General features: G+C 44.1%; 1 protein-coding gene across 1 annotated transcript; it reads left to right on the top strand.

The window, feature by feature from the left end:
- Window positions 1-20,658, top strand: CRISPLD2 (cysteine rich secretory protein LCCL domain containing 2; the record flags this gene model as incomplete). The annotated part of the gene is made up of 14 exons (XM_079541518.1): window positions 1-243; window positions 5,309-5,427; window positions 7,132-7,264; window positions 7,373-7,488; window positions 9,023-9,123; window positions 10,254-10,412; window positions 11,337-11,397; window positions 12,003-12,069; window positions 12,976-13,106; window positions 13,253-13,296; window positions 13,960-14,032; window positions 14,417-14,492; window positions 18,401-18,534; window positions 20,604-20,658. The coding sequence occupies 14 exons, from the start codon at window positions 1-3 to the stop codon at window positions 20,656-20,658; spliced, it is 1,512 nt and encodes a 503-aa protein (XP_079397644.1).
- Window positions 20,659-22,251: the final 1,593 nt, after the last annotated feature.

Below are 22,251 nucleotides of genomic sequence, written 5' to 3'. Positions count from 1 at the left end.
ATGGATCCTGCCCTGCCTTGGATCCTGCCTCTTGGATGTGTCCTGCTCCTGGCAAATGCAGCCCACTGCTTTATCTTGCCCAACTCGAGTCACCTGGAGAGCATTTTGAGCAAATATCAGGATGGGGAAGCCCACTCCAGATCCAAGAGAGCCATTTTGTTTTCAGACCGACAGGAGATACTGATGCTCCACAATAAATTAAGAGGTCAAGTGTATCCATCAGCCTCCAATATGGAATACATGGTGAGTACAGCTTCTGATGCCTGGCTTTATTTCTACATTTTTTTTTTTTTTTTTTTTTTTTTTTGGTCATAGTGCAAGAGGTGCAGAATTTCCTCTGAAGCTAGCTTTTCTCAAGAGGTTTCCTGGTGCTGCTTCATTCCAGAGTGAGCGATGCTTTAGGTCATTGGGTTGTTTTGCTTGGAACAGGCAGCAATAGGGTCATCTCGTCCATCCGCTGCATATTTTCAGGACTGGTTCCATTATTCATAAACTAACGTCTGGCCCGGCCCTGGACACATCTCCAGTGATGGCAATTCCACAGCTTGCCTCAGCAGGTTCTTCCATTACCTTAATGTCATAAAAGCATGATTTTTTCCCTATGATTTAACCCGTGTTTTCCCTGTTAGAGCTTTCATATCGTTGTGACTGGTGTTCTGGGATGGCACGACCATGACACTGTTGGGGATCTGCTCAGCTCTCAGGACAGCAGTGCTTAAAGGATGTCGTCTTTAGGTCCTTTCCAACCCAATCCCTCTGATCATTCATTTCTGTGATTCCTATTTGTCTCCATCTGCAGAGCTCAGTCCCTGGAAGTTGCTGGCACGGCTCTGGGGAGTTGAGGGGTGGATGGGTCAGCACTATTGGCTTTCTGTAGCTCAAGAAACCGAAATAAAAGTTTGGTCAATGGATTCTCCCACTTCAGAGGGAGAACTTAGAAGTATTGGTATGAAACATGCCTTTACCGTCAACAATTCAGATGAATAGTTTTTTCTCACCTGATGCCAGAGACCCTACTTTGAGCTATTTTAGACAAGCCCTCCAAATGCTGTGGGGCCAGAAAATGATGTAGGCAAATAATTTTCTTTTTTTGTGTGCGCCTTTTCCCAATGTGCAAATATAGTTATGACTGAAGCTAGCCTGACTTCAGCCATGTGCTCCTGCTGACAGATTGGATGAGTAATGATTTGTTAAGACCGCGTTTAAAAGGGTAGGAGAAATAGCACTTGTAATGTGAAGTCTCTTGCCAGCTGCGCTGAAATGAATACTGCAAATGGAAAATTCTCCCTGTAGTGACAGTAGGGAAAAGGGAAAGAGAAGAGCGAGCAGAGGGCAGTAGGGAAGGATGATTGTTCTTCAGTGGCTTCTCCTGAGCAGTTGCACCGCTGGTGCTCCATCCCATGTCAGAAATCACATGTCTTTCGAAGAACCGCTGCCTTGTGCCTCTCCTCCTCGGCAGGCGCCCATCCTCCAGCAGGCAGCCCAAAGGATGCTGCCAGAGAAGAGGTGATTTGATTAATTTCCAGAGAGTAAACACGAGGCATGAGAAAGCCAAGCGTGTTTTGGTTGGCTCGGAGGATCTGAGAGGGCTGCAGTTGCGGGCTGCACACTGGCCGACTGCTATTTACGCTCGCAGCGCGGTCGCGCTTTTATGTTTGTCTTTGCTCAGTGTGCTTTTCTAGTGGCTTCATGGCCGATTGAGGGCAAATGAAAGGGCCCTATATGCTGCGAAGAAAGAAGCTGGGTATATGGCGGTGCTCCTTGGAAAGGCTATAATCAGTCTTTCATGTCATCGTGTTTACCCAACGTTACTTGGAAATGCAGCGTGTATTCTGAATGTGAATTTCACTTTAATCCTTTGTTCTGAGTAGGACATTTCTCATTTGAACTTGTTTAAGAGGATGGTCTGTCTTTAGCACTGTATATAAACTTTTCTCTTTCCCTTTGGAGCCAGTGTGGAGCGTCACAGGAGACATGCTGCTCTAATTTGTGGATAACGAAGTAGAACTGCCTGTCAGTCTCCAAACGCTGCTTTGTGAATGTCCCAGTTCTGTATCTGATGTATTTGAGTGACAAAGGGAGCTAATATAAACCAGGAACAAGATCTATTTTTCTACTGCCGGGTGAGCTTCAGTCAGAGGAGGCTATTAGTAAGGAAGCAATGCACAGTAACTCCCATGACTCACCCAGGGATCAAAAGAGTTACTGCATATGCAGGTAGGATAAAGGTGGAGTGGAGAAAGAAACAGTTTTGCTGCTGGGTTTGCATAGTTAATTTAAAGCCAGCACATGTATTCAGCATTGATGGAAACTGAAATACAGACTTTGTCATGGGCCAGGCGTGAGCAGTGTTTATCTTCCCAGTGCAGTTGCTCAAATCCTACAGCAGCTCTATGAGCAACTCTTCCATTGTGGCTTTGGAGTATGCAAGAGTGGTGTGGAGGAGCCAGGACCGTAGCAAACTCCTTGTTAATGAAACTGGAGTAGAAAGAACACAACAGTTCCTAAGACACCCTGACCTTTTCAGATGGCTTTCAGCAGTGATGAAAGGCAGAAATCTTTCCTCTTGTGGAGGCCCAAAGACAGATGGTTAAAACAAAATTGTTCTCAGTACAGACTGCTGGAAGAAAAAGAGTTCTTTGTGCACAGGGTATTCATTCTTCCTCTTAACAGCAGGGTAGAGGCTTTAAATTGCATTATAGGATTATTGCACTATAAGATATGGATGCAATGTATATATTTTACGCGTATGGTGCATACCAGATTTTGAAAGTTAGCTTCAGATCTGCAGGAATAAGGACAATCCATGTACTAAATCACTTGGATCTTGTATACCGACAGGCTCTTAGTAACCCCTGCTTGAGAAGTCACTAATGGGCTTGGTGGGTGTCTTCAAAACAAGGGAGCTGCTTGTGATCAGAGTGGTCTGATAGCAGAAAGCCTAAGTGGGAAAAAGGAAGAATTTGAATGCAACCTTGTTCCCCAAAGAGTGAGAAGCTGCTTTGCCAGATTGTTGCAGAAGGGGTATAAGATACTGAGTGTAGAACACACAGTTCCTCTGGCTTTGGTGTTCTTCATAGATACTGCTTTGAATATTGGCATAAAGAATTCCTGCAAGTGTAGCTGGAAAAGTCTGAAATCTTTTTATCATTATTATTATTATTTATTTATTTTTAATGTTTATTAAGCTCTGAAATTATTCCAGGCTCCCGACCGCATTCACGTCTGAGAAGAAATAGGCAAATAACAGCTCTAATTTAAATGGGATGGCTTTGTAATCTGACGCCTGCAGAAATGAGCTTCCCTACTCACCAAGCACAAAGCCATGCAAAACTGTAGCTCGCTCCAGATTGCCTGTTGAGTGTCTTTTGTCTAACCTCATTTATTCTACTCATAGGCATCAAAGGAAGATGTAACATATGTTCACATCAATTTCCACTTAATAGCCTGTTGCTCATAAAGTCTCTGCGTTAAATTAGGAGACTTGGAAGCCTCCGCCTTTGTGGCTGCAGGGAATAGGGCTCTGCTAGAAAGTCTGAAGTCCCAGCAGCGTGTAACGTCTTGGGAGAGTTTCTGTGGCTTGTGTGTTGGATGGGAAGGCGGACTGTGGCCGGCCATTGCCTGTTGCACAAAGTGGGAGACCACAAAAGGCTGTGTGTCTGGGCACAATTGCAATAGTCTGCTCCGAACAGAGGTTTGGAAATGTGGATGCGGTGGGTCGGATCTCATACACCTTCAAGGAGTTGGAGGGCTGAGATGGAAAATGGTTTCATTCCCACTGTCGGAGCTGTGTCCACACGGGGTTTTGCAGAATTTGCTTGGCCACTGCTGAGTTCAAAGCCAAGCTGCTGAGCTCAGAGCAGCTCTGGATGTTGCTGGAATTCAGTTTGCTGAGGAGGCTTAATGATAAGATCTTCTCAGAGGTGCTGTTAGCTTTGTTCAGTGAGCTCAACTTTACCTTCTGAGGATGGTGTAGACACACCGAGCTCCAGGAGACAAACAATTTCCTATCATTCCCCATCCCAGTTGGAACTGCCCGAGACTGTGCTCGATGCTTGCTGAGTATAAACACTCAATATTTTTCAAATGTTAGAGAACCTAAATGCCTTCCCAGTGGTTTCTGATAGCTCCTTTCATATGGCTGAGATGAGAAGTTGCTTTTCTTATGCAGAAGGTGGAACTGGAAAGGATCAGCTGGTTGCAGCATCTGAAGGGGCTGTAATCTGGCCCTGGAGCTGAATGGTCTCTCTTCCTTTCGGTTTTATTTGTAGGAATGTGCAATGATATTTTAACCCCAACAAATTATCCTCCTAGGACTGCTTTGAATAGAGCAGCTGTCAGAGATCACACAATGAATTCAGAGCATTGTCTACCAGATCCAGCAAGTCTGGCCTCTAAAACAAATGCACTCCTGGATAGTGAAGCCAAGGGAGACTGCTTTCATATTTGCTGTTGGATAGCATCTGAGCTCTCGTTTGGCATGTAACTGGGTGATACTCAGTGACGTCTGAGGCCTTTTCCTCAGTGGGAGCTTCAGTGGGATTTGTCAGTTCTAACCTGATGTCAGTTTTAATGAGGGTGATCCTGGCTTAGGAGTTTGGGGATTTTGCCACCTCTGATTTCGGCTGCATCCATCGGTTGGCTCAACAGTTACTAGGGGTGGAGGAGATAGGAGCAAGAGGTTCAGCCCCATGATGGCACAGCAGCTATGTGCTCATCCCTTGTTTAGGGGTGTGGGCTGTGCCCGTAGTGGGGAGCAAGAGCACATTCACTGTTGGAGTCCCAGGGGGTGGAGAGCAAGGAAATGTCCCAGTGTTATGGCTAACAGATGGAAAATCCTACAAACTGAGGCACTTTGTGCTGTAAATCTTGCAGATGTCAAATATAGGTGCCATGAGGAAAACACTAGAATGTCCGATTATTTATTTCTGTATTTTTTGACTGGGTTAGAAAACCATGTGCCAAGAATGTCTCGCTGTATTTTAGGGTGGATTGTCTAGTTGAGTTCTTGAGGTCTTGCCAGAGCTATTTGTTACGTTGACTTATGCAGAGTACTTCCTAAGGAGCATGTCGTTGAGGAGGAAAAGTAAGAGGCCCCGTAGAGCCCTGTGCTTCTGTGGTAAGCAGCTGTCTTTAAAAACGTGTTCTTAGGTATGAGTACATCACTGAAAAGTGCTGACATCGCAAGGCTGGGCACCAGGGATGAGCTGTACTTCAGTCTCACTTTCCCTACTCATTGATGCTGGTTGACTCTCTCAATCTAATGCTCTTAAGAGGATGAACTGACCTGTTCTTTTCCTTCCTGTAGACTTGGGACGATGAGCTGGAAAGATCAGCCCACGCCTGGGCTCAGCAGTGCATCTGGGACCATGGGCCCAGTGCCCTCATCAGATCCATTGGTCAGAACCTGGCAGTTCACTGGGGCAGGTAAGAGCTGGGAAACTCCTCGCTAATAGCCACTGCTGCTGGTTGAGAACTCGTCTAAATCTTTCCATTTTTCTCTTGCTGTATTTTCTATAAATATTTGCTCAGCTCTTAATTTGTCTTTATTGAAACCACTTTGCACATTTATTTATTTTTTTCATCTTCCTGGGGAAGGTTTTGAATCTAGACTTGTTAATCTAGCTGGGAAAGATGAAGTTAAGACTTACAAAGGGATTTGCTTCTTCATCCTATAGCGAAATTTGCTTATTGTTACGCCCCTGTCATTAAGTCTTTATAGGCCAAGCCTACTTTGTAAAGCAAACATTTTGTATGTGCATGGAAACTTTAATGGATCAACAAGTTATGCTATTGTATATCAGGTACAACTTGGTTGAAAGTAATGGAAATTTGCTGGTGTGAAATTGGCCTGATATGAAAAATATCAGGCTCGTTTGTATTGGCAGAATTAAATAATGATTGGAAAGTTGAGTGGTTAATCCATTGGAAACAAAATCAAAAGATCAGGCTGTTCTTGGCTGTCCTACAGAAGCTCAAGATTGCTATGGGTTATTGATGGTGGTAGATCCAATCTTGCTCCCACTGCAATCACTGGGAGGAAAAAGAAATCAGTTTTATCTCAGCGCTTTCAGGAACGGGCCTTAACTTGATTGCCTCAATTTCCTCTTTTGTAAAATAGAATTCGGAAAGTATTCACTTAATGACATCACGAGATTTGTGTTTTTAAGACACTTCTAATGAATGATTTTTAATGAAGAGTTGGCTGGAAGAGCAAACTACAGTTGGTAATGATATCATTTGTATTGCTGGCTGCCTGCTTCATGTGAGCTGATGAAAGCAATAAAAAGTGTTTGAAATGCTCTTCTCCTTCGAGACAGAATTTGCAGATTGCTCTGCTTGCTCACTGTGTACATAGCATACAAAATGCCAACACATTTCTCCAGATAATTTTAACACCATTCACGTTCTCCTGAACAGCACAAGCAACATCAGTGCTGCCTCAGATTGCAAAGCATTGTGCATAGTTTGCACCAAGTACATGCAGCACACGCAGGAGCTTACTGCATAAAGAAATAGCTGCAATAAAGTGGGGAGCACGTGCAGAGCCCCAAGTGCTCTGCATTACCTTTTGGTTTGATGGGAGGGGGAAAAGCTTGCTTCCTGTCAAAGGTCTTACAGTAGGAACTGCTAATGGACATCCAGATTTAGCAAATGGCCTGGTGGTGAAGTCGGTACACGGTGGCTTTCAGGTGAAGCTGTTTGGCAAACCTTCACTTCTGTTTACTTTCAAAACACAGCTCTCTGCCAAACGAGAAGTTTTATGTAGTTGGGTGGAAAAGGCAGGAGGACATCTCAGGTCAGCGGTGTTTGAAGGACATGTCAAACCTATAAATAATACAGAAAGTCAGACCGAGCTGTGAATTTTGGGGAAGAAATCATCTTTAACATTTTCACTGAGATGTTTTTTTTTTTTTTTCCCCACATTACTGAGTTTTTTAAGCAACACCTTCTCAATGAGACAAACTTGCCTTAAGAAACCGTAGTATAAAATTCACAAAGCTTGTGTTAAAAACTGAGGTGCTGCCTTGCAGTAAGCCAGGAGTGCACAAGTGCTGTTGGATGACAAAGGGGCTGGTGATAACTTGAGGGGTGGGTGTTCTCAGCCATGCCTGTGCTTTGCTCCTCCAGGTATCGCTCTCCTGCTTTCCATGTCCAATCCTGGTATGATGAAGTCAAGGATTACTCGTACCCGTACCCACATGAGTGCAACCCATGGTGCCCAGATAAATGCACAGGCCCCATGTGCACGCATTACACTCAGGTAAAAGAGATGTATTTGTATCCATACTCCACATCCCCTCTGCATCCTGTGTCACTGCAACACGTGCCCGTGTCTCGCGGGTTCTCAATAAGCACGTTGTCCTTGCAGATAGTCTGGGCCACAACAAACAAGATTGGCTGTGCTGTGAACGTCTGCAAGCAGATGAATGTCTGGGGAGAGATCTGGGAGAACGCCGTCTACCTGGTCTGCAATTACTCGCCCAAGTAAGGCGGATGGGCTGGGCCCTGCTGCTTTCCCAGACCCTGTGCTGGAAGGTTACTTAACTAGCCCAGGATCTGGGGAAGAGATTTCAGGCAGTCTAGACTGGTGTTTGTGGCTTTAAATTTTTACTTTAGACTGCAGCACGGAGCTGGTTCAACATTGCTGAGCATTGCCTGGAAAAGTGAAGGAGGGGCTGGGGCCAGGCTGGAGCTTTGATGTTGCTGCCATGGCAAGGAGAGCAGGAGATGGCGAGGTTGGAGTGGAGCTTGCTGCCAGGCGAGGCTCAGCAGCTGGAAGGGATGGGGCTGATTAATGCTGCTGCCCGTCCTTCCAGCAGCGGCCTCTGTACCCCAGCTACAGAAGGAATAGTAGGGTTGCTTACAGTTTAAAACTTACCAAAAAAAAAAAAGAATAGGGAAATTGCTGTGTGTGGCTCAGAGCCACTGGAAGTCATAAGGCAGAATGATGCTGAGATAAAAGGTGTGTGAGATAGGGCTGGCAGCCAAAGCCAGAGCTCGCAGCACAAGCCAGGCAGTGCCCGTGGGTGTGTTGCTGAAACCTCCTCCCCACATTGGCTACCGATGCTGCTGGGCGGTTTGGGATTCAGCGACCTGCTCCTCGCATGGAATCCCACTGTCTCCTGCAGAATTCCCATTGCAAGTTGCGATGCGCTGCACGCCATCCTGCTGGATGGAAAAATACTCTCTTTCTGCCATTTTTGCTTAATCTCTTCTCTCTGGCATCTGTGTGCATTGTCCTCATCTAGCCTTATAGGTGGAGACGGCTGAAAGAGCAATAACCAAAGGGTTGAGAGCCACAGGCTGAGCTCCAGCTCCATTAACCTCCTCAGCCCCTAATGCTTGCAACAGTGAGGGCCAAGGAGGGCCTCTGTTATTGGGTACTTCCTTGAGAAAAAGCAGTAATCTGCTGAGCTACGTCTGCTTACTAAATCACAGTATTCACAGTGGAGTTTAAAGGTGATATTTCACACTATTCATTAGAGGAAACTCCTAAAATCATCATCTTGAAGGTGAAATGAGGAAGACTGTTTTCCTCACAAGGCTTTGCTGGGCTGTTTGGTTGCTCTTTGCTCTTTTGCTCCAGACTGCGATGATGTTGCTGCAGCCTCAGAGGAAAAATTGTTTGCAGGGCCGGGCAAAAAGGAAGGTGCAGTGCTGCTCTGCTCCTCAGACTCGTGCAGTTGTGCAGGGGGTGAGGTGTGGATTTCTGCACCTTGCTCTTGGGGATGGTTCCAGATGGAAAATGGAGCAGCTCCTCAATGGCAAGAGTTGTGCTCCTCCCTGGCCTGTGCTGCTGCATGGGGGCTGCAGATATTGATGGGAGATTGGTACCTTGGACGGACAGGATTGCTGAAAGCAAGTGTTGGATGGAAAAGGGGACAAGCTGTCTTTTCCACACTTATCTATGCATGGAGAACAGAAACACCCCTTTTCCCCATGCCCTTAGTGTCAGTGGCTGAAGAATGTGGGGCTTGGAGGGCTATCTGATGAGCATGCATTGCTCCTGTGCTTGCAGAGGCAACTGGATTGGAGAAGCCCCATACAAGAACGGCCGCCCCTGCTCTGAGTGCCCCCCCAGCTACGGGGGTGGGTGCCAGAACAACCTCTGCTACAAAGGTACGTGGGGCTGGGGGTCAGGGTGCTGTGCAGGGGCCAGCTTTCACCCGGAAACGTTTCATTAGGAGCAGTCGTGGCTTTTAATTACCCACCTTCAATAACATCGTGGTGTAATGGTAGATCATCAACTGAAAGGCTCTGATTTGCCTGGATTCAATGTGAAAATGTGAGCGACTGCAGGATGGAGGAGCTGCATGGGTTTGGCTTGGAGCTGGGGCAGGGCTTGGGGCTGGCAGGCTGCGGGCAGAAGCGCTCCCATCCTCACAGGGTTTGTTTGGGAAGGGAATGTTCCACCAGCGCTTACTGGAGGCGACGTGGGTGGGCAGGTCCTGGCCAGGGACGAGCGATTCCCTTTTCTGTTTTATTTTTTTTTCCCTACTTTTTTTCCTCACTTTGGTTTTCACGGCTGCAAATCAAACACAGCGATTCGTGTCTCTGGGAGGAGAGGAGGAGCTCTGTTGGAATAGTGGTCGATAGACATGGAGTGAAAAATATTATTGCTGCTGGGAAATCTCCAGTGAAGCAGCACTGCTCTCAGAGCAAGTGGGATTTTCTGGGGTCATGCATCAGGGGCTTTTTTTTTTTTCCATGTGTTTTCCTTCATGAAGAGCTGGGATTTTAGAAGCAGGCAGCTCCATGCTTGGGAGGCTTGCCCAAAGCAGAGGGTTATTTTGCTGCATTCATTTCTTTCTACCTGGGGCTGGGGGTCGTTGGGGTTCAGATGGGAACTGGAGTGGGTCACATCAGTGCTGTGTTGGGAGCCTCGTTATCTATTTCTTTGCATCATCCCCTTCCTCACTGATGAGAATGAAAACAGCATAAGGTTTTGCAGAGGAATGGCCAAGTGGAATGAATTCCTCTAGCTTCATTTCCCAAATCCTCTCGCTGGGCTGCAACAGCAGGCAGTTGGTTATGCAGTGGGAGGCTGTGAAAGATGGGGGCACTATGGGGGGGTGAGATCTGAGAGTGATGGAGGCACCGTGGACAACTGAGCTGGGACTCAGTGGGGGTCATGCAGGAGCTGTGCTTCACTGGAGGACTGGCTGAAGCTCCATTCTGATAGAGAAATCTGATTTCCCACTTGATGTGAACACTGCAATGATTTTTTATAATTTCTCCTTGCTAACAAGATTATCGTTACGAAGACCCCTACATCACTGAGACGGATGAGACCAACGAAGTGGAAACCCCACAGCTCGCAGAGCACAAGCCTGTGTGGTTCCATCCTCCAGAGAATGAGCCCAGCAAAACCATCAAGCCCAAGAAAACCACCTCCAGCTCCTACATGAGTAAGGCAGTCTCTTGCTTTTGTTCTTTCAGAAGTAAGCAGCAAAACATTGAAAAGCCACCTGCACATCAATGTGCAATACTCATCTGTTCTTGAAGGATCCCAGAACCACAGAATGGTTGGGTTGGAAGGGATCTCAAAGGCCATCCAGCTCCGACCCTTGGACGTGGGCTGGGTTGCCAACCACCAAATCAGATTGCACCTCAGATAGCACATAGCCCCATCCAACCCAGCCCTGAACACCTTCAGGGATGGAGCATCTAAAGAAAGTATTGATGTCTTCATACCAGTAGTCGATTTAGGAGGCATTGGTTTCATTCCTCATTTACAATTTTATGTATTCAGCATTTAACCTTTTTGCAGTTTTCTGGGGATTTTAGTTGGTTTCCTTTCTATTTCTTGCTTGTAAAGACTTTTTGTGACAGGGGTTGGAACCAGATGATCTTTGAGGTGCCTTCCAACCCAAGCCATTCTATGATTTCTGCAGTGATATGCTCTGTTGGTAGTACTTAGTCGTGTTCAGTTCATCAAACCAGTCATTCTGAAAACAAGGTGAGACAAGCAAATGCATCCTTTTCAAGTTTACCCACCAGCATCTGGAGAGTCTGTAATTAAATGGAGAATGAAAAGTAGTGTCTGCAGAATTCAGGCTGTAAATCAGCCTTTGGCTGTCAAATGTTTCTTTGCTGTTAATACTCCCAAAAACACCTGTTTTAGGTAAATAGATCAAAAGGCACCAACAGCTCTAGGCTGTTAAGATTTAACCTTGCTACACCAAAGACTTCTTGGAAAGGTGCATGGTGCCCAAAGCAGGATGTGGTGGGCTCTTTCTTCTTACAACATAATGTTTTTAATTTGTACTGTGTTTTTTGTTTGTTTGTTTGTTTTTAATTTAAATTTTTGGGTTTTTTTTTTTTTTTCCCAGCACAAGTCATTACCTGTGAGACCAAGATGAGAGACAAATGCAGAGGCTCAACATGCAACAGGTAATGTCTTATTGATACCTATTGGAGCAGCACAGGAAAAAATGGGCTAAAAATGTTGAGGTCCATGCAAACAAGACATAGCCTATACTACATTTATTTTTGTAACTAAATAGATCTCTTTGAAAAAAGCCTTAATTTTTATTTTTATTTTTTTAAATATAAAGCCCTCAGCCAAGCCTAGCTGCAAAGTGACTCAGTTTTTTCTGCAGCCATCATGACCCACAGTTCCAGGTGTCCAAAATCATTTAATAAATGTTGGCAGAATCTCTTCTGAACCTTTCTTGTGCGTTCCACTGCTGTCTAAGCCAGACCAATAATTCATGGCTCGTCCCCTCCCAGGCAGTCGAGAACTTCTGGTTAAGGTTTCTGCAAAGAACGGGACAGTTTATCACTTGGAGAAAAACCAAATCCACAGAATCTAAATATTGGTCGGGTTTTTTAAGGAGGGTGGAGAAACCGTTCTAAAAAGTAGTTATTTTGCAATCTTGTTTTTAAATGGAAGAGTTACGTGAAATGAATGGAATGACTATTAAATGAAATAGAATCAAAGTCTGTTTTTCTTGAATTGTTTTCTCGCCACCCTCAAAGATATATATCTTCACTAGGTATCTGTGCCCAGCTGGCTGCTTGTACAGTAAGGGAAAGATCTTTGGAACATTTTATTATGAGAGTGTAAGTACTTTTAAAAAAGCTTATAGATGTAATCTGTGGGAAGTTAGTGGTAATAACAGAAACGGGAAATGCCAATGATTTTGATGTAATTTGGCTTTTTGTGTTCTCCGGTTGTGCTGCTATAATTTGGGTGTTAATAAAGACTATCTGTATTTTCCTCATCTTAGTGATGAAAAAGAAGCTGTCTGGAAAGGCAAAGTGATTCCAGTCTTGATTCTGTCGTAAATGCCCTTAACAATAAAAGCCCTGGGAAGTGATGGATAGGGATCACTAGGAGGCTCTTCTAAGGGTCTCTTTTAGTGTGGTCAGTCTGAACAGAAACTTCACACTACAAGCACTGAAACAATGAAATATTCTGGGTTGATTTGCCAGATCTTGAGCTAGCACTGTTTTCCCATCAAAACTACTTTTGGAGCAAAGGAAGGTTGTGAATATAAAAGGCTATTTATGCATTTTATGGTTGCTTTCCCCATTCTCGCTGTTGGGTTGTGACTACAAGTCATATTTTTGCCTTGCAACTTGTGTGATTGCAGATATCCTCCTCCTGCAAGTGGTTTTAGCAGAAATATCTTGAGTTTGAATGTTCTGTTGAGAAGCGGAAAAATTTCATGCTGGTTGTGAATTTCCAGCACTGCTTTTCTTCTAAATTATATCTAAGTGTACGGTTTTTTACTTAAAAATATTTTGTCATCCAACCAAGCTGTGCTTAAATAATAGTAATAATAGGAATAGACGAAGGTTGTGTCAGGAGAGTAAGATTTAACAACCAGATTCCAAAGGGTTTTATCAGGTTATTTTCTATTTGGCATTTGGTGATTTTGTTTCTTCATGCTTTGCAGAGCGGTTGGTCAGTGCTGCTCTGTGAGTGAGATTTACTTCATATATTATTTGCTGTGCTCTTCTCAGTCATCAAGCATATGTCGGGCTGCAATTCACTATGGCATCCTGGACAACAAGGGAGGACTTGTTGATATTACAAGGAAGGGGAGGACGCCGGCCTTTGTGAAGTCTACCAGGAATGGTGTGGAATCTTTCAGGTTAGACCTTTGGGAACAAGTTTTTGTATTTGCTTTCAATACAAGCAAATGTTCAGTTGTCTTTGTTACTCGTATATATTCACAGTGATTCAAGTAAATTTACGTTGTGTATTTTTAATACTTTTCCCTGCTTTCCTTTTTTGCAGGAAAAATAAACCTTCCAATGCATTCATGGTTTCCAAAGTCGCAAGTAAGTGTGGAGTTTGTCAAGTTGAGAGGAAATTGTTGTTGCTGGAGTTTTATGAAGTGCTTGAAGATATCGTTCATGCAGTTCTCTTTTTCATTTTAAGCGATCATGTGGAATGGCCCCATACCACAGCTAAACCCCAGAAGGGTGATGATCCATCACCCTTTATGGGCAATTCCACCATTACATATTAAAAATTTCTGTAGGGATCTAAGAGGAAAGAAGGTGCAGAAAATGGTCATAACTGGCCATTTCCAACAGCATTTTCTGGTGATGGATCATGGTCAGATCCAAACATCAGCTGCAATGTGGTGAGATACTGGTAGTAATATGATAGAAGATGAGCCTTCCTTATAAGAAAGCCTGAGTCTAATATGTGAACCGTGTATAAAAAGTGGGGAAAAAAAAAAAAAGTATTTAATGTAATAAGTGTAAGGAAAGGCATAATGAATCACAAAATATGTATGAAATTGGTTAGTAAGTGTGACCCATCATAATTACAAAAATTTCTTATGATGAGTACATAAACAAATACAGTAGAGTTCTACTTTTTAAATGTCCCCAGGTTCTGTATATTTTTGAGTGAATCTTCTTCCTTCAAAGAATCATAATTTTGATTTGGCTACTAGGCCTAGTGATTTTACCTCTTTGTATTTATTTCCACAGCACAGACACTGGATTGCTACACCACAGTAGCTGAGCTGTGCCAGTTCAAAAAGCCTGCGACCCATTGCCCAAGGTAAGTGTGCGCTGTGAGCAAGCCTGTGTCCCATTGCAACCCACCCTGCTTGGGAGAAGGAGAGGTGGTAGGGAGAGCAGGGCTGCTGAGATCCCAAATCTGAGAACCAACGAGAGTGGAGGTTTTTTGGCCAGATGAGTCAGGAAGGGTCTGGGAATTATAAGAACTCCACTTTGAAAATGCCATGGAAGATTAATCCCTCTTTTACTGTTCAAATGCCCTCCATTTGAAGCTCTACACTACCTCCCAAAAGTCATCTGAGGGGAGCCAATAATTAGATTCACTGTTGCCACCTGCAGACCAGATGCAGGCACTTGAAATCTCCTAAGAATGCAGCTTGCTTTCCTGTTGAGCCTGAATAAATCTGAATAAATTGTTTTCTAGGATTTATTGTCCAGCCCACTGTAAAGACGAGCCATCCTACTGGGCACCGGTTTTTGGCACAAACATTTATGCAGATGTGAGTATGCTCCTTTCCTTGATGGCACTGTGTGATGCGATGTCTGAGGACGGGTTACTCTGCAACAAAACTTGTTGTGGTTATCACAGTGTGGGCATGGGGTCAATGTGCATGATGGAAGAAATGGCACCAGAAAAGCTTGGGGATCCCTTCCAGTGTTTGTCAATGACTCCTTCTGGGATTTGATGAGTCATTTAACCTCTCTGTGACTGGGGAGTGATGGATGTGAAATGGTGGTAGTGTTTGTCTTGTCTTGCTGAAGTGTTTAGAGACCTACAGATAAATACCATAGGATATTATATCATATAGGCTTATATTATATACCCTACATACTCAGCTATGGTATGTTGTTGGCAAAAATAGTCCATCTTCCCCCTCCTGTCCTCTTTCTGGGAGCTGAACAGTGTTTTTGAGTAGTCAGAACACAGCACGGAGCAGTGGAAAGAAAGCATGCAAGTTGGTTTTATTGGTTTGTTTTTCTAAACTCTGATCATGGGGATGAGCAGAGACTTGATGCTAAAACTAGGCAGAGAGTCATTTTCTTGAAATCTCTTAATATTAGGCCTCTAAAAACTGGGTTTCAACATTTTTCCATCTGCGGGTGCCTCTTTTTTTTTTTTTCCTGCTGAAGATTGCCTTTGGAAACGCCAGCTCTCCCAGGCTGGTGTCTGGCCTCAGGAGCGTGCTTTGGGGCCGATCGTGGGTCCCAGTGAGCTCCTACATTCCCTATGTGGGGTGAACGTGGAGCTGTGCACATTCCTGAGAACTACTTCCTATGGAAATCATACAATAATTAGGGGAAAATGTGTTTTTTTTATTCTACTCAAGCTGCACAAACTGTTCTGCTCACATGGAAAACCATTGTACAGTTGTTGCCCTACCCCTCCTTGCATGCTCTGGCCTGCAGGAAATGGGAAATAGTTGTCTCTTTCTTTCACTACCTCAGATTACCCCTGAACAGGGCTTGCAATGACAGGGTTTTAGGTGAGGACCAGCATCCAGGCATTTCTTCCTGATCTGTGCTGACGCAAAAGGATTAGTGGCCTTCCATGAAGCCCAAGTTCCATTTCCTACCGTCCCCTTGGGGATTCATAAACTGGGTCATGGACCATGATATGGGGATGGGTAAAAAAAAAAAACAAACAGAGGAAGAGAAAGACTATTTGGTCACTCCTTAGAGGGCTTGGTTAACCTTTTTTTTTTTTCTGGGCTCCTGTGCTAATAGTGTGCTGTGGGTATAAAGAGGAAAGGACTTTGGATTTCAGGTGAATGAGTAGAAAAATGGAAAAAATAAGCCAATAGGAGAAAGGAGTTTGAGGGTGGTGTAAAAGATGTATTGCAAAAGGGGGGAGATGTGGATACTGCTAAGTGCTCAGGCTGGAAATCTATCCAGAGAAAGAAGCAGGGGGAATTTGGGCCGAGTCTTTTGCCACTGTGTGCAGGTATAGCAGGATGCAGGATGCACTCCAGGCAGGGATGCTGTGAGTTTACCCCAGCCCTGGCTGAGATGTAATTAAAGCAGACAGTGAGCTGGGTGGGACAAGTGCTTGTCTCCAGGGCCGCAAATGTGCACATCTGGAGTGGCACCTTCATGGCCCTGGGGGAATTGTGCTCCAGTTGAGTCAAATTAAATGAGTTATCTAAAAGAAAATGATGTGTTTTGCACTGTCTCTGATCAGTGCTCTTCCAGGTGCTCTCTGGCCTCTTAGCATCCAGTGCCTGATCCAGTGGTTGAAAACACTGCCCATGGCAGGGGGGTTGGAACTGGATGACTTTTCAGTTCCCTTCCAAGCCACGCCATTCTATGACCATGCATGGTCAACCTCATGGTGAGGCTTCTGAGTTAGAAAAATGGGGGAGAAAGGACAGAAGTGTCTATCAGCATGAGGTTGTGCTGAAGAGCTGCCCAGTTCTAAGGAGATGCTGGAGCTGTGTGAACACCCAGGGAGCTTTATCAGGGCTATAAAACAGCTTTTAATTTCTGCAAGACACTGTCGCTGGTCATTCTGCCTGACTCTGGAGTGCGATATCTCCTCGTCTCTGCACAGGAGCCCTATGGATCTGGGAGGGAAAACGGCTCTCTGCTCTTGAGATAAGGCCCTTTATCCACAACTCCGTGGCAATTAGCTGGATTGATGACTTACATAACAAAGGAGATGTTTATCACCCGTGCTAACCAAGCTGGGTGGCTCAACCCTCTTGAGATAGGAACTTAATGATTAAACCAGTCCCACTAATGAGGAAATTATGAGTGAAGGCACAGTCTCAGTCTCTTGCTAATGGCCCACTATAAAGAAGTATTGTCATTTTATGGTGGGTGCTTCAGAGTCCACTTCAGCGGGAAAAGCTCTCAGAGCATCCCAGGAGACCTGCATGGGTGTTGATGAAGATGCAAAGGGGGCCACGCCATGGAAAACCATCGCGTTGTCTGTGCTGTTGTCGTACTTCTGTCTTTGAGGGGAAAAACCTTTATTCTCGTAATGACTCATCTTCCAAAAGCTCTGTGTGCAATGCATCAAAGCAAAACTTGGACTGGGATGGAAAAGGACAGTGATCCAACAGAGTGATAAGAGGAGGATTTGGGAATGCAATAAAAAGCCTTCTGGTCAAAGCTTTGAGCAAGCAGCAGAACAGCAAGTCCTGGAAAAAAACAGAAGTACGTCGTTTAGGATATCTCCCAGTGGAGAGTGTTGCAAATTGATTCAGGACAGCTTAATTTTATGAGCCGATTTTAGATTTGCAGATTTCCCACTGCATACTTGGGCAAATTTGCAGCGTATCTTCTAAACAGAGTGTTCCCTTGCCCATTTATAGAAGTAAAATACCAAATTGGCACTCAAAACTCGGGGATCTGCCAGGAGATAGGCGATCCAAAGTGATAAATATATAGGGGACAAGGCAAACCTGCCATATATGGCTGCAAGAAGGAACGATCTGTATTGTACATAAGCGATGGGAAGGTTTGCCCTTGGCACTGGTTTTGTGGTAGTTCGGTTTTTAGCCATCAGAGAGTTTATGGAGTTGGGATTTTCACCTGCTGCAGTTCCCTGTGCAAAGCTGATTTTTGTTTGTCGTTGATCCAGCTTGCTGTATGTAAATCCTTTAGAGAGTTGATAGCCAAGTTTTATACTATGCCTAAACCTCCTCTGCTTTTGCTCTGTTTCCTGGATGCTTTGGGAACTTAGTCATCTTTTGTTCATGTTTTGTATTCCTCCTACTCTTCTGACTCTGCACATTGAGGAGAACAGTGTGATGGAGAAATCTTAATCTTTTCATCAGCGGTGTGTTAACATCCCCCTGAGCTCAGTGTAGCCCTGTGGGACAATGGTTTATCCAACCAGTGGGACACTGGGACACTGAGCTACACAACTATTGGGGCTATCCAGGTACCCAAAGCCTACGCGTCTGTGGGTGCAGCCATTCTGTTTTTCCTAGAAAGAAGAACATGAATTCTCTGGGATAATTTGAGGTCATTGAGCTTAATGCAGGAAGAGTGTCTACTTTTCAAGAGACCTGGTAAATAAGCTGTGCCAAGGTGGCTGGTCAATAGGAAAGAGGTCTCACCACTGTGGTTTCTCCGGTACAGACAAAAAAGTCACTGGCTGGAAATCTGCCCTTGAGTCAGCTTTGGCCCTGGACAGTGTCCCAGGCACAGCTTTGCTGCAGGAACAGCTGTTTGTCCTCTGCAGCAGTGCTGGATCTTCTTGCAGCCATTTCACTTCTGCATTTGAGACCTGGACCCACAAGATCTGGCCCATGACCATCCCTAAGAATGACAGAATTGTTTCACAGCTTTTTGGCTCCGCTCTTTTTTTATTCTCCTCTTACACGTGATATTAATGAGGAAGGTAAATCTCCAGATGTAAAACACAGATTTTTGTAAGTGAAAATGCTGGCATATTTTTCAGAGCTCCAGTATCTGCAAAAGCGCAGTGCACGCAGGAGTCATTGCAGATGAAGAAGGTGGCTTTGTGGATGTGATGCCTGTAGAAAAGAAGAAAAGTTACGTCGGATCCTTAAAGAATGGAGTCCAGTCTGAGAGGTGGGACATTTTTCTTTGCACTTTTGTCTTATTCACAATGGTGCGTTCGATTGTACGTTCAATTTTATGTCAAAGTCAGCAGATAACAGCCAGCAAAGCTGGTGGGGTGGAAACACGGCTTAGGAGCATCACTGTGAATTTCAAGATATTTCAAGCAAATAGAGCGTGTTGTCCTGCCCTCACCTTCCACAAGTGAAAGACTGCTCTCAGATCAGTGTGAAGGGTGTGAAATACTGTTAAGCAATTTTTTATTTAAGGATGCAACACTGTTTATACATCTTGCCATATCATTAAGATTCACTGTCGTAATTAGTCCAGCAGTTAGTATTGGACAATGCTTACGAGGTAAATTCTGAAGAAGAAAGTTTCCAAACCTGTTTATCTGAAAGATAAACATGGGTGTTTCTGCAGCGTTCAGCCTGGGTAGTGCTTTGATCTCCATTGAACTCTGGTTTGTGGGACGTGTTAATTAATTTCCTTAATTCTCACCAAAAGCAGGATGACTAAATTAACACCTACAGAGGTGATCAGGCAGGTTTTGAAGATGGATTTTCTACCCTTGTAATTTTTCAGAGCTTATTCTGGTCTAACCATGGTGTTTGGGTGAAAAATGTCAAATCAATGCCTCCAAAACTCTGCACTTCCAGAGAGATCACAGCTATGTCACTGTAACTCTTTCAGTCCTATCTCATTTTCTATTTCTGGTTCATTTTGTGATGCACTTTTTCACACATTGATGTGATGGTACTGATTTCTCTATCTTTGTAAACATAACTTCTGCCACTGCTGTGTGTTTTGGTCACTGCTGGTGTGGTTCTGACTGCACTGTGTGGTTCCTCTTTTATTAATCATAAGCAATCTGAACAAGTTTGATATTTTTTTTCTAACAATGAATACCGCAAAGTGCTGTGTAGCATCTCAGAAAAGAAAAGCCAAAGCAGAAAAGCTGAGACAGGAAAGCATTAGGCATAAAATATGAGTTTAGCTACCAGGATCAGCATTTTGATCATCAGATCTGCAGTCTGGCAGATTTGCTTTCAGCTTGCATTTACATCACAAAAACTACAGTTACTATGAGTTTTCTTCCACCTTTGTCCTTCTTTGGCTTATCTTTTACACTAACAGAGAACTTCTTGCTTGCATGAAAAGCTCTGGCAAAACTAAGAATGGACTCTCCCTTTAGCAGTGACACATCATGTGAGCACCAGCTGTGATTTAGGAGGTGAGGGAAACCAAAGATGCTCTAGCAGTAGGGATGAGTATGAAGATTTGGAAAGTGTTATTTCCAATCAGTGATAAGGAGCACCTCCATGCTGTGAAACCCACAGGATGGTGGAATCATTTCAAAGATCAAGGTGAGAACTTGGTACTTCAGGATGTAGGATATAAGATTTGGTAAAGATATGCATCCAAAAAGGTAGTGGACAGGGTTGCCTACTGGGCAAGATCTACTTTTGTACAAGGGAAGATCTTCTGAATCTTCACCCTTGTTAGTACATGCACTTTGCAGGAGGTAGGACATTTTGCCTTTCTGCTGGAATTGTGCAACACAGCAGGGGCAAGAACACAAGCAAACCTTTGCTCCATCTATTGGGGGGCAACTCTGAAGGTGGAAAATGAAAATACATATTGGTTGCCTCTCTGCTCCCACTGCTGGCACATGGAGATGGGCCAGATGAGTCTTGGGAACCTGCCAGCCTAATTGACTACTGCTTTTGGTGAAACATGTTTCTCTTTATGCACAAACCATAGGCATCGTAATGATCCCCAGATAAAAGCTAGCATTGTAAGAGAGCTGTTTGCTTCCCAGCCCATTTTGTGGGCATTTGAATGTAGTTTTTTGGTTTTTTATTTTGTTGAAACCATAAACCAGATGTGAACAGATAGATTTCTGCCTCTTCTTTCTCACCCTTTGTCTTTCTTCTGCCTGCGGCAGTTCCTGCTGAGTCTGAATCAGTGCACCTCAAAGAAATTCAGAGATGACTGCAGGTCTTTTGCACCACACGTCCTGTTGTTACCATGCCTGTGTTTGGTTCATTGCATTTTCTTTTCTTTTTTATTTTTTCCAGATTGAGGAGTCCTTCAGATGGAAACGCTTTCCGAATTTTTGCCGTGAAGCAGTAAATTCCTAAGGAAGGTGCAAGTTTCTTCAGGAGAGCTCTCCGTTGATCTCCAGAGACAGGAAAGCTCCTCTGATAGCATCGGCTCTGAACATACCCTCCTTGCCAATCTCTTTCAGGGAATTAGAAAAGAAAAAAAAAAAAAAAAGAAAAAAAGAAAAAAAAAAAAATGGACACCAGGTTCTGACTCAGCTGTTTGCATCTCATCGCACCGTTCAGCGTTGTATCTTTTTGTTTTGCATTTTTTTTTTTTCCTCTAGGGGCATTCAGCAATGATAAACTGTTCTTACTTTCAATTTAAGAGAGAGGTGTGCTGCACAGAACTGCAGTGGCTCAATGTACAGCAGCCATAGGGATCTCGACCTGGCCCTGGATGCCTTTTTTGGAGTGTGAAGCGTCTATTCCTGTGGACAGGATGACATACGGACTCAGAAGTGAGCAACTGTCCATGCGCTGGGCCTTCTGAAATGAGAAACTGTTTTAAAAGCTGCATCTTCTGGGGAGAGGTTGGGCTGCGATTGAGTAGATTGAGATTTGTTTATGTTTGGTGATTCATGTGCAAAAGAAGAGAGCATTTGGTATTTTCCTAACGAGGTGAGATGCAACGGTGCCGCCATGTTGGCTGCTGCGGTGTTGCACTTGGCCAAGTTGTATGGAGGGGGAGAGAATGTTTCTGTCGACCAGACGTCGGGGATTTCTGGGCACTGGAGTGGGACATGAGATGGTGGCAGAGATCCTTGCTGCAGAAAATGAGGCCACCCCATAATCGCAACAGCAGGTTTAGTGTTTGCTGGTCAAACATTTGCAGGTACTTTGCAAGTCTGGTAACTCATGAGAAGTCAGTGAACTGGGGCTCCTGTGCTGGCACATCTCATATTATATTACATGCCATTTACAATAAAATTTCAGTTAAATGCAGTGTATTTATACAGCAGTGCTGGTTGTTTTATCCGTAGTAGTAGAGTAGAGACAATGTTAATCTTATTTTTGCTAGGAATGATTGCATCCGTAGGAAGCATGTTCACTGTACCTTTGTGAAGCTCTTTGTTGTTGTGTGTGCAGTTCTGAGATTTGGAAGATATGACGTAAGTTGGGATGGATGAGTTTTTTTACACTGTTTTTGACAATGATAGATCCCACCTTTCAGTATAAATGCTGTACCCTTGAGCATTTAACATCCACGATGCTGTTCTGCAAAACCCATAGGTATTTTCATGACATTATTTGATGTTTTGTTAGCGATGTCTGAGCACGCATCCAAATGCATTTCAGAGCCAAGAAAACAGCCTGGCCTGAGCTACTCTTTATGGCTAGAGAGTATTCTTTGCTTCACATAAGAAATTTACTTCAGGCTTGATGTAAACACAAGGCTGATTGTCTTTTGATGCACAAAATCCAGTAACCTCACTGCTCATGAGAAGGCAACATAAACTTTAGTTCTTCAGTCCTTGTAAACAGAGAGTCTCTCTGCTTGTTAACTTGACTGTAGTATTGTATAACAAATTGGGAAATACTTCATGCTACTTGGCAGATGTCTCCTAGCCATTCTTAGGCTCAGGCTGTGTTCAGTTTAATCAAGGAAGATCTAAAAGCCATG

The sequence above is a fragment of the Tetrao urogallus genome (assembly GCF_951394365.1).
Source record: "Tetrao urogallus genome assembly, chromosome: 12".
Taxonomy (NCBI): Eukaryota; Metazoa; Chordata; class Aves; order Galliformes; family Phasianidae; genus Tetrao; species Tetrao urogallus.
Note: the sequence above shows the minus strand (reverse complement) of the source record. Positions and strands in the feature narration are given on the sequence as shown.